This window comes from Haematobia irritans, chromosome 4, assembly GCF_050003625.1.
Source record: "Haematobia irritans isolate KBUSLIRL chromosome 4, ASM5000362v1, whole genome shotgun sequence".
In the NCBI taxonomy this organism is placed as follows: domain Eukaryota; kingdom Metazoa; phylum Arthropoda; class Insecta; order Diptera; family Muscidae; genus Haematobia; species Haematobia irritans.
The window spans coordinates 138,050,535-138,063,489 of record NC_134400.1 but is presented as its reverse complement, the minus strand read 5'-3'; the positions used below and the strand labels follow the sequence as shown (position 1 = coordinate 138,063,489).

General features: G+C 28.9%; 1 protein-coding gene across 4 annotated transcripts in view; it reads right to left on the bottom strand.

Annotated features, from left to right (window-relative positions):
* Positions 1–12,955, bottom strand: part of smg (sterile alpha motif domain containing protein 4 smaug) — a 73,836-nt gene that overhangs the window by 2,279 nt on the left and 58,602 nt on the right. For 3 of the 4 annotated variants that reach the window (XR_012722206.1, XR_012722207.1, XM_075308090.1), the window contains one exon: positions 8,452–9,001. Coding sequence is in view for 2 of the 4 variants with exons in the window: in XM_075308090.1 (XP_075164205.1) it covers positions 8,452–9,001 (550 nt within the window). In the remaining 2 variants the exon portion in view is untranslated. The remainder of the gene's footprint in view (positions 1–8,451; positions 9,002–12,955) is intronic. The other variant, XM_075308091.1, reaches the window with a different exon arrangement.

Below are 12,955 nucleotides of genomic sequence, written 5' to 3'. Positions count from 1 at the left end.
GTTTATGCCGGAGCTCAGTGTTGCCAGCATTGGGGATTTTCCCCCAAATTGGGGATATTTTTCGTGAATGGGGACGAAATTTCTGAGTTGGGGACATGGGGATTTGGTGGAGAATTTCCATAAATTTGGAGATTTTTTCGAGAAATCGTTTTAATCTTTTTTTTTAACAAAATTGTATTCCTATAGAAAATTTTGTCAAAATTTTATTTCTATAGAAAATTTTGTCAAAATTTTATCTCTATAGAAAATTTTATTTCTATAGAAAATTTTGTCAAAATTTTATTTCTATAGAAAATTTTGTCAAAATTTTATTTCTATAGAAAATTTTGTCAAAATTTTATGTCTATAGAAAATTTTGTCAAAATTTTATTTCTATAGAAAATTTTGTCAAAATTTTATTTCTATAGAAAATTTTGTCAAAATTTTATGTCTATAGAAAATTTTGTCAAAATTTTATGTCTATAGAAAATTTTGTCAAAATTTTATTTCTATAGAAAATTTTGTCAAAATTTTATTTCTATAGAAAATTTTGTCAAAATTTTATTTCTATAGAAAATTTTGTCAAAATTTTATTTCTATAGAAAATTTTGTCAAAATTTTATTTCTATAGAAAATTTTGTCAAAATTTTATTTCTATAGAAAATTTTGTCAAAATTTTATTTCTATAGAAAATTTTGTCAAAATTTTATTTCTATAGAAAATTTTGTCAAAATTTTATTTCTATAGAAAATTTTGTCAAAATTTTATTTCTATAGAAAATTTTGTCAAAATTTTATATCTATAGAAAATTTTGTCAAAATTTTATATCTATAGAAAATTTTGTCAAAATTTTATTTCCATAGAAAATTTTGTCAAAATTTTATTTCTATAGAAAATTTTGCCAACATTTTATTTCTATAGAGAATTTTGTCAAAATTTTATTTCTATAGAAAATTTTGTCAAAATTTTATTTCTATAGAAAATTTTTTCAAAACTTTATTTCTATAGAAAATTTTGTCAAAATTTTATTTCTATAGAAAATTTTGTCAAAATTTTATTTCTATAAAGATTTGTCAAAATTTTATTTCTATAGAAAATTTTGTCAAAATTTTATTTCTATAGAAAATTTTGTCAAAATTTTATTTCCATAGAAAATTTTGTCAAAATTTTATTTCTATAGAAACTTTTGCCAAATTTTATTTCTATAGAAAATTTTGTCAAAATTTTATTTCTATAGAAAATTTTGTCAAAATTTTATTTCTATAGAAAATTTTGTCAAAATTTTATTTCTATAGAAAATTTTGTCAAAATTTTATTTCTATAGAAAATTTTGTCAAAATTTTATTTCTATAGAAAATTTTGTCAAAATTTTATTTCTATAGAAAATTTTGTCAAAATTTTATTTCTATAGAAAATTTTGTCAAAATTTTATTTCTATAGAAAATTTTGTCAAAATTTTATTTCTATAGAAAATTTTGTCAAAATTTTATTTCTATAGAAAATTTTGTCAAAATTTTATTTCTATAGAAAATTTTGTCAAAATTTTATTTCTATAGAAAATTTTGTCAAAATTTTATATCTATAGAAAATTTTGTCAAAATTTTATTTCTATAGAAAATTTTGTCAAAATTTTATTTCCATAGAAAATTTTGTCAAAATTTTATTTTTATAGAAAATTTTGCCAACATTTTATTTCTATAGAAAATTTTGTCAAAATTTTATTTCTATAGAAAATTTTGTCAAAATTTTATTTCTATAGAAAATTTTTTCAAAATTTTATTTCTATAGAAAATTTTTTCAAAATTTTATTTCTATAGAAAATTTTGTCAAAATTTTATTTCTATAAAGATTTGTCAAAATTTTATTTCTATAGAAAATTTTGTCAAAATTTTATTTCTATAGAAAATTTTGTCAAAATTTTATTTCCATAGAAAATTTTGTCAAAATTTTATTTCTATAGAAACTTTTGCCAAAATTTTATTTCTATAGAAAATTTTGTCAAAATTATATTTCTATAGAAAATTTTGTCAAAATTTTATTTCTATAGAAAATTTTGTCAAAATTTTATTTCTATAGAAAATTTTTTCAAAATTTTATTTCTATAGAAAATTTTTTCAAAATTTTATTTCTATAGAAAATTTTGTCAAAATTTTATTTCTATAAAGATTTGTCAAAATTTTATTTCTATAGAAAATTTTGTCAAAATTTTATTTCTATAGAAAATTTTGTCAAAATTTTATTTCCATAGAAAATTTTGTCAAAATTTTATTTCTATAGAAACTTTTGCCAAAATTTTATTTCTATAGAAAATTTTGTCAAAATTATATTTCTATAGAAAATTTTGTCAAAATTTTATTTCTATAGAAAATTTTGTCAAAATTTTATTTCTATAGAAAATTTTGTCAAAATATTATTTCTATAGAAAATTTTGTCAAAATTTTATTTCTATAGAAAATTTTGTCAAAATTTTATTTCTATAGAAAATTTTGTCAAAATTTTATATCTATAGAAAATTTTGTCAAAATTTTATTTCTATAGAAAATTTTGTCAAAATTTTATTTCTAAAGAAAATTTTGTCAAAATTTTATTTCTTTAGAAAATTTTGTCATAATTTTATTTCTATAGAAAATTTTGTCAAAATTTTATTTATTAATTTTATTTCAATCGAAATATCTACAATTTCTGGTAGAATTCTACCAACTTTGGCAATCTGTCTACCACCCAATTTTACTACTTGAACATTTAAAAGTACATTTTCGTTCCTAAACATGTATAGAACATTCTCTCAAAATTTTATTTCGATATAGACAATTTTGTCAGAAGTTTATGTCTATAGAAAATGAAGTACCTCTTTGCAAAATCTACCAAAACGTCAAAACTTCTACCAATCTACAAAACAATAAAAAAATACTTCTGGTAAAATTCTACCAACTTTGGCCACGCAATTTTACTACTTTAAAATATTTTTTTTTTTCAAAAAAAAAAAAATGTATTGGGGATTTTTTGAGGATTTTAAATTTAATTTGAAATTTAAATTGGAGATTTTTGGGGACGAAAATATTATAATTTGGGGACAACACTGCCGGAGCTATTCAATCAAGTCTTTTTCACAATCGAAAAGTATTTTACCGTAATGTATCACCGGCGTTGTCCTTTGCTACGATTTTCAAAACTTCGTATTGTTGTGTACATAGCATTGCGAGAAAACTTGAATTTCAAAAAAAAAACTCGATGTATTGGATGCGCAAATTAGTAATGCGGGATTGACAACAGGTAGTGTACGTTGGGATCCCATAGTTACTGGTGGTGAAAATCATATGGTCACACCACTGTCATGCCTCAACATCAACGGCAAAGTGAAAGAGTCTGTGTATTTGGTGGAACCAACTGTATCGAACCACAATTTATGCGTTTGAGGCTAACATTACCTGATAAACGGGAACTCTCGGCCACATATTGAAACGCTCTTAAATATTTTTGGAAACACTCAAATGGGAAGTCCTATCCCATCCGATGAATAACGCAGATATTGCTCCTTTTGATCACAACTAGTCCGATCAATGACGCATGACCTGGCTGATCAACATTTTCGTTATTATAATGAAGGCTTTCTTTTGATTATTGGGACGACGTTATATTCTGTGGCGAGACAAAGCTTAAACCTAAAAAAAATGTGTCTAATAGTCACAAAATTTAAATTATTGTGATGCATTTTTCTCGTCTTGTTCACTGACTTTGCTTAGTTTTTCTTTACGATTTATTTCCAAAAATGAAGTTCCAAGTACACCCAATGAAATTTGTTAGTAGAAACAGAAAAGTCTGCTAAAACAGCACAAAAATGTCTGTTGAAAAAGGAAAAGCAGTCACTGTTTGCTGAAATAGCAAACATTGTCTGCTATTTTTAAGCTCGATTACACTAAAACATGTGTTAGTTTGGCTGAAACAAAAAAAGTCATGTTAGGGGCTATCGTAACACAATTAAAACAATATTTTGTGAATATCTATACTAAAAATCTGAATATTTATCAAATTGAGGCATAACAGCAAACAAAATGTTTGCTGATCGCACTTAGGAGCTTGTAAGTATATTACAGTACAAAAATATACCAAAACTACTTTTGGTTCTTAAATATCTTTGGAGAAAAATTTATAAACTACAAATTTTATAATTTGCTTTTCGTTAGACCCTGAAGAACAAAAATATAACAGCAGACACCGACTGTTGTTTTTAGCAGACTTTTTTCCATGAATGTAGAGGAACAAATTTCTGAATGTTTCAAATAAGAATAAGGCATCGCAAAGGTCTGAATTGTCAAAGTGAGCCTAAAATAACGGACTGGCACAATACTAACCAAACTAGAGAATCAAGCAGAATAAAAAATCGCCTTTTTTAAATATTAAAATACTAATTTGTACTCCGAAATCGATCATATCATGGATTTCATTATAAAGGATAGTCAATTTGAACACTATAAAACAAAACTCGAATGACCAACTTTATACATAGAAAAAATATCAATATATTTATTCAATTAAAAATTGTATTGAATTTGAAAAACAAAATCAATTAAAATCTTGATTAAATTAATTTTTCAACCACAAAAAAAAATACTAATTAAAATTTTTAATTGAATCAATTAATTATTCAGTTGGTGTGGGTGATTGATATTATCAATTCCCTGATTGAAGCAATTTCGATTAAAAATTAATTCTATATTGAAACTAAAAAAAATTCAATTAAAATTTTAATTGTTTTAAAAAATATTCAATTAAAAATTAAATTGATTCAACAATCACAAAAATTAATAGTATAAATTAATTTTTTAATTGGATTAATTAATTTTTTAATTGATACTAGTAATTTTTTAATTGAATCAATTAATTATTCAGTTGGTGTGGGTGATTGATATTATCCATTTTTCTGATTGAAGCAATTTCGATTAAAAATTATTTCTATATTAAAACTAAAAAAATCCAATTAAAATTTTAATTGTTTTAAAAAATATTCAATTAAAAATTAAATTGATTCAACAAATGTTTTGAAATTGAAACAAAAACCAATCACAAAAATTAATAGTATAAATAAATTTTTTAGTTGGATTAATTAATTTTTTAATTGATACTATCATTTCTGTGATTGAAGACATTTCAATAAAAAAAATTAATTATATATATGTCCTTTTTTTATCGTGAATACAAAACAACAGTGAAACACAATAATTAAAAGTTCAGTTTTCTGAGCATGGGTTGTTTACAAAGTCTTTCCATTTTGTTCTGTCGTAGGCTATATGTTTTATTTGGCTCCACGACATATGATGGCTTTCGCACTCGCAAAGAGCGACGTTAGAGATGGTTATAGACTAATTTTTGGATATCACCTCCATCTAAACCGATGTTCTAAATTCGCCACCTATATAGGGGCGCTAACATATTTCATTGTATTTGACAACACTAGGTCACAAATAACAAAATTTTCATTGTTATTTGTTTCTAGCATACTTTTTCCCATTGATTTTGACCTACTAAACGCGAAAATGAGTTTTAAAAAATTTTCTGTCGATTGGTTTTCGAGATACAAATTTTTGAACTTTTTTTTAATTTTTGGAGGTACACTTACAATTTTGAGCATATCTTTCGTCTTCTTTGACCTATTTGATCCTACTACTACTCAAATTAAAGAAAATTGAGCCGTCTACAAATCATTCTCATTCAATTCGGGTAAGTAGTTTGGATGTTGGCGGCTTAAAAAGGTTAAAAAACGGCGTTTTTTTAGTAAAAATGTGGCAGAAAAAACCATAAAAAAAATCATATAAAATATAAAACACGATGCTAAACAAAATCATTTGTGTTTCACAACACAAATTACAACACTTTACAATTATATATAATTTTTTTTTTTCAATTTCTTTTGAATACAAAAAAACGCATGCCAATGCTACTGATATAAATTGCAAGAGATCCATAAAAAAGAAAAAAAAAATAGTCAATTGCAACTTCTAGAAAGCTATACAAATTTTGTACTAAATAGCCGATGACATGTTAAAAGGATTAAATTGTTTTGATTTTGTTTAGATCAGTGATGCGACAAAAAAAATTGAATTGAAAATTGGCTGTAAAGTATGCCGTTAGTTTTTAATTTATTTTTTACAATTAATAAAAGTTGTTTCAATAAATCAAGTGAAAAAGGAAACGAATGGTATCTCATAGACGTAACCAATTTTCTGAACATTTTTTAATATTTAAACAATGACAACAAATAGCGGACTTATAATTTTTTTGGTAAAAGACCGAAGCTATTCGTAAAAAACCAAAATTGCTGTTAGCATCGTGTTTTATATTTTATATGCATTTTTTATGGTTTTTTCTGCCACATTTTTACTAAAAAACACCGTTTTTTAACCTTTTTAAGCCGCCAACATCCAAACTACTTACCCGAATTGAAAATTTTCTGAAAATGAGTTGTAGACGGCTCAATTTTCTTTAATTTGAGTATTAGTAGGATCAAATTGGTCAAAGAAGACGAAAGATATGCTCAAAATTGTAAGTGTACCTCCACAAATTAAAAAAAAAGTTCAAAAATTTGTATCTCGAAAACCAATCGACAGAAAATTTTTTAAAACTCATTTTCGTGTTTAGTAGGTCAAAATCAATGAGAAAAATTATGCTAGAACCAATTCACAAAACGACTGTTGGCTAGTGCAATCAGTGACAATGGAATTTTAGAAAGTTCTTTGTTACTTTCGACTGCAAATACCCGAATAGGTCATTTTTTTTTGGAATAAAATCATGCTTTTATTTCACAATATTCAAAACATGTGTTTACTAGCATTCGATGCTAATATTAGTAGTTGGCTTTAATAACCTCAAATCAAAGCCATTCTATTTATTTATACTTTTTAAAATGTTTTGATGTAATGTACACAAGAACACCCTGTAGAGTGGATTGTGTTTTTTAAGTTTGCACTTTTTTTGTGTACTATTAATTGATTTAAGTTGATTAATTAAGGAATTGTGTAGCTCTTGGGTGATATATAGGGTCTAACGACTTCAATCTTCACAAAATTTAGGAAAATTAAAATATATAAATAAATAAACAAATTTCTAGGATTCTAAATCTTTAACAGAAAAATTTGCATAACGTACATATTGCCAAAAATTTTATTTTGCTTTACAGTATGCATTATGTGCAAGTAATTTGTTTTGGCCTAAGAACTTTTAACATTTTGCTTTTTGCAAACCGAGTTTACACCATAGTTCACTGTTTTATCTTACCATAAGGTGTTAAAATTTTTAATGTTGTCTTTTACGGACATTTTTCCGTTTTTCTTCTATGTATACATATTTATACAAATTAAACCTTTTCGTGCCACGCAAAAACTAAATGTATAATAGCAAAGAGGGGTGTAACCGGCTTTTCTGTAGCTGGTTACATCCCTCGGCCTCCTCCCCGCCATGTTCCGGATCATGGTATTTACGCTGTCCCTACGTAATGGGGACGAGGTCCTCACGGTCGGAAGGGGCTGGAAAATGGGCAATGGGACCGTTCAATTTAAAAAAAAATGGAGTGAAAATCTAATCAAATGGGGTGGATACTATTAAATTTTACAATCATACATGTACATACATATTGGGAACCAAATAAAATATAAAACATAACACAACACAAATTACAACACTTTACAATTATATATAATTTTTTTTTTTCAATTTCTTTTGAATACAAAAAACGCATGCCAATGCTACTGATATAAATTGCAAAAGATCCATAAAAAAGAAAAAAAAATAGTCAATTGCAACTTCTAGAAAGCTATACAAATTTTGTACTAAATAGCCGATGACATGTTAAAAGGATTAAATTGTTTTGATTTTGACGTAACCAATTTTCTGAACATTTTTAATATTTAAAGAAGATTTCTTTTACGTTTACTCCCACGGATTTAGGAAATTATTATGCGTTTTCTGATGCATCAAATTAAAAAAAAAAAAAAAAAACAAACACCATCAATATAAAATAAACAACACCATTACGACTTACTGCTACTACATAATTCAGCAAAATGGTTTAACAATATATAGAACAAACAAACTATGCATAGAAGAGATTGTCCTTGCTTGGACATATTATTAATTAATGGCTTGTTCGGTCATTTGAAGACATAATGTTTCCAATTGTTCCAGACTGCTGGCATCATTGAGGCTAACTGAGTTACTGCCGTTGGGTGTGACAGCAGCAACGTCTCCAACATTGGTTGTGGGAGTAAGAGATGGGGGAAGCGAAGTATAGTTTTCGCTCAAGGTAGGTAGGGAAGCTAAGTTCACAAGGCCACCGTTTTGGGTACAACAATATAAATGTTGTTGATTGGTGGCTACCTGTTGAGATTGTGGCGTTGGAGGAGGTAATACAACAATGCTACTATTTGATTTTATACCCGACCCAGGGCCAGAGTTTTGCATGAGATCATCGGTACTAACCATAACGACAGCAGCCATTGTTTTCTTTGGCACAGAAGAGATGGTAACGTTAGCTGCCGATGATGATGAAGAGTTGTGTTGGCCACCAGCGATAGATTGTTCCAAATTATTATTGTTATTCATTGAAGTAAGGCTAGCTTTCCTCGATTGTTGTGGGATGTCAATAGATGATATTTCATCATTACCACCATTATTATTAGTTGCTGAAAGGATTGCCTGGCCTGGTTGAAAAATCATTTTTTGTGGCTGCTGAACTCCGGAAACAACAATTAAATTGTTAAGTGAACGTCTATGTTGTGGATTATGCTGTTGTTGTTGTTGGGGTAAAGCTGGGAAATTTTGATGTTGATAATTTTTGTAGTTATTATTGGTGCTATGATTAAATTTATCATAGTCAGATATTTGTTGATTATGATGATGTTGCTGTTGCAGACAGCTCAGCGAGAAATTTAACATGTCATTGGAGTTTTTGCGATGATTAATTCGATCATTACTTCCATTTTTCTGGTCACATTTGCGTGTTTTGCCATTCCACCTGGAAAATTGAAAACTGTAAAGATTATTTGACAATATTCAAGAAACAAAAGTTAATTGCAAAATGTAAATGATTAAGTGTAGATTAACGTATTTTATATGTTCTTCCAAAGTCATTAATTTTTATTTCCATTAAAAATGTTTGTTTTTATATATATTCGTGTTCTATAAAAAGCTCCTGAATGCGATCAGCAAACATTTTGTTTGCTGTTAATAAAAAACAACAAAAAAATCTGATTCGATCACGAAATTAATTGATCCAATAAATTTTTTAATTTAAATGTCTGCAATCACAGAAATGATAATATCAAATAAAAAAAAATATTGATACTATTAATTTTTGTAATTGCTTTTTGTTTCAATAAAAAAAAAAAAAAATTAGTTGAATCAATTAATTTTTTTTAAACTCAATAACATTTTATTTGGAAAAATGTTCATGAATTTTTTGTTTCTGTGCGACAAAATTAAGAAAAGAAAAAAAAAATGAAATGGATTCATATATTATGGAGCCTACTATGTTACGTAAAATACTTGAATATTGAGAGAGTTCTCCTTCTCAACATTTAAGAACAGCGGCAATAAAATATTTACACGCTTCACCGACAAGTGTGGCCAACGAACAATTATTCATTATAATATCGAAGTACTAAATTTTGAATACTAAAAAGTATGTAAGTTCTAAAAGAATATTGTAAGACTGAATACCTTTTATTGTTGTTTTTATTGCATTTTCAAACTAAAATATGCTAGTATTGAACTAAAACATTCCAAACATCTATGTTATTAGAAATTTTAGGAAAATAATCGGCTTCGGCCAAAAAAACCTGTTTCGCTCGAGCTCTGGACGACACTGATACATGATTAAGTTTGTAGCAAATAATATTATGATCAACAGAGTCAAAAACTTTGCAGAATTCTAGTGCAGCCAGAAGTGCTGGGTTACGATTGTCCATCGCAAGCAGCGTTGCCAATTTAGCTATTTTCCCGCTAGATTGGGCTTTTTATACCCACCACTATAAGATAGAATGGTGATGGGGGTATAACAGGTTGGCTGATAAGTCCCCGGTCTAACAAAGAAAAACCCATTTTTTTTTGGTCAAAATTCGTTTTTATTATATTATTCAACATAGTTCCCTTCAAGAGCGATACAACGATTATAACGACCTTCCAATTTTTTGATACAATTTTGGTAGTACTCCTTCGGTTTTATTTATTTATTTATTTATTTTGCCTCAAAATAGGCCTCAGTTTCGGCGATCACCTCCTCATTGCAGCCAAATTGCGAGCATCTTTTTGAGGTCTGAGAACAAGCAAAAGTCGCTGGGGGCCAGATCTGGAGAATACGGTGGGTTGGGAAGCAATTCGAAGCCCAATTAATGAATTTTTGCCATCGTTCTCAATGACTTGTGGCACGGTGCGTTGTCTTGGTGGAACGACACTTTTTTCTTCTTCATATGAGGCCGTTTTGCCGCGATTTCGACTTTCAAACGGTCCAATAACGCCATATAATAGTCACTGTTGATGGTTTTTCCCTTCTCAAGATATTCGATAAAAATTATTCCATGCGCATCCCAAAAAAACAGAGGCCCTTACTTTGCCAGCGGACTTTTGAGTCTTTCCACGCTTCGGAGACGGTTCACCGGTCGCTGTCCACTCAGCCGACTGTCGATTGGACTCAGGAGTGTAGTGATGGAGCCATGTTTCATCCATTATCACATATCGACGGAAAAACTTGGGTGTATTACGAGTTAACAGCTGCAAACACCGCTCAGAATCATCAACACGTTGTTTTTGGTCAAATGTGTGCTCGCGCGGCACCCATTTTGCACAGAGCTTCCGCATATCCAAATATTGATGAATGATATGACCAACACGTTCCTTTGATATCTTTAAGGCCTCTGCTATCTCTATCAACTTCATTTTACGGTCATTCAAAATCATTTTGTGGATTTTTTTTTGATGTTTTCGTCGGTAACCACCTCTTTCGGGCGTCCACTGCGTTCACCGTCCTCCGTGCTCATTTCACCACGCTTGAATTTTGCATACCAATCAATTATTGTTGATTTCCCTGGGGCAGAGTCCGGAAACTCATTATCAAGCCCAGTTTATGCTTCCACCGTATTTTTCCATTCAGAAAACAATATTTTATCAAAACACGAAATTCCATTTATCCATGTTTTTCACAATAACAAAAGTTGCTTAACAAAAGACGCTCTATCTCACAAACTAATTGACTTACAGACGTCAAATTTTGGCACGAATCATTTGAAGGTTGGTACTATATAAAAATAATATGCATATAATACTAGCGACGCCATCTATGTGTCAGACCGAAGACTTATCAGCCAACCTGTTAGTTAAGTGATTCAACTTAAAAATGGGTATCATGAAAGAGCATTTTTTAAGCTAGTGTCAATTCTGAAAAATTCTTAAAATTAATGAAACAGTCTTTAAATTTCTGGAGTTTTTGTATCTTGATCACAAACTAAACAAGTAAGGAAAGTCTAAAGTCGGGCGGGGCCGACTTTATTATACCCTGCACCACTTTTTAGATCTAAATTTTCGAGACCGTCAAATGTGTTGGGGGCTATATATAATGGTTTGCCCCAAATGAATTTAAATATCACTCGATCTGGACAGAATTTGATAGACAAAATCTATAGACTCAAAATTTAAGTTGGCTAATGCACTAGGGTGGAACACAATTTTAGTAAAAAACAAGTAAGGAATGTCTAAAGTCGGGCGGGGCCGACTATATTATACCCTGCACCAATTTGTAGATCTAAATTTTCGATACCATATCACATCCGTCAAATGTGTTGGGGGCTATATATAAAGGTTTGTTCCAACTACATACATTTAAATATCACTCGATTTGGACAGAATTTGATAGACTTTTACAAAATCTATACTTGGCTAATGCACTAGGGTGGAACACAATTTTAGTAAAAAATATGGGAAACATTTAAAACTGAAGCAATTTTAAGGAAACTTCGCAAAAGTTTATTTATGATTTATAGCTCGATATATATGTATTAGAAGTTTAAGAAAATTAGAGTCATTTTTACAACTTTTCGACTAAGCAGTGGCGATTTAACAAGGAAAATGTTGGTATTTTGACCAGTTTTGTCGAAAACATATATATGGGAGCTATATCTAAATCTGAACCGATGTCAACCAAATTTGGCACGCATAGCTACAATGCTAATTCTACTCCCTGAGCAAAATTTCAACTAAATTGGAGTTAAAAATTGGCCTCTGTGGTCAAATGAGTGTAAATCGGGCGAAAGCTATATATGGGAGATATATCCAAATTTGAACCGATTTCAACCAAATTTGGCACGCATAGTTACAATGCTAATTCTACTCCCTATGCAAAATTTCAACTAAATCGGAGGAAAAAATTGGCCTCTGTGGGCAAATGAGTGTAAATCGGGCGAAAGCTATATATGGGAGCTATATCTAAATCTGAACCGATTTGGCTGATATTTTGCAAGTTTTTCGAGACTCATCAAATATTCGGATGTACGGAATTTGAGGAAGATCGGTTGATATACACGCCATTTATGACCAGATCGGTGAAAAATATATATGACAGCTATATCTAAATCTGAACCGATTTTTTCCAAAATCAATAGGGATCGTCTTCGTGCCGAAACAGGACCCTTTACAAAATTTTAGGACAATCGGACTAAAACTGCGAGTTGTACTTTGCACACAAAAATACATCAACAGACAGACAGACGGACATCGCTAAATCGACTCAGAATTTAATTCTAAGCCGATCCGTACACTAAAAGGTTGGTATATGATTACTCCTTCTTGGCGTTACATACAAATGCACAAACTTATTATACTCTGTACCACAGTAGTGGTGAAGGGTATAAATATGGGAAACATTTAAATCTGAAGCAAATTTAAGGAAACCTCGCAAAAGTTTATTTATGATTTATCGCTCGATATATATGTA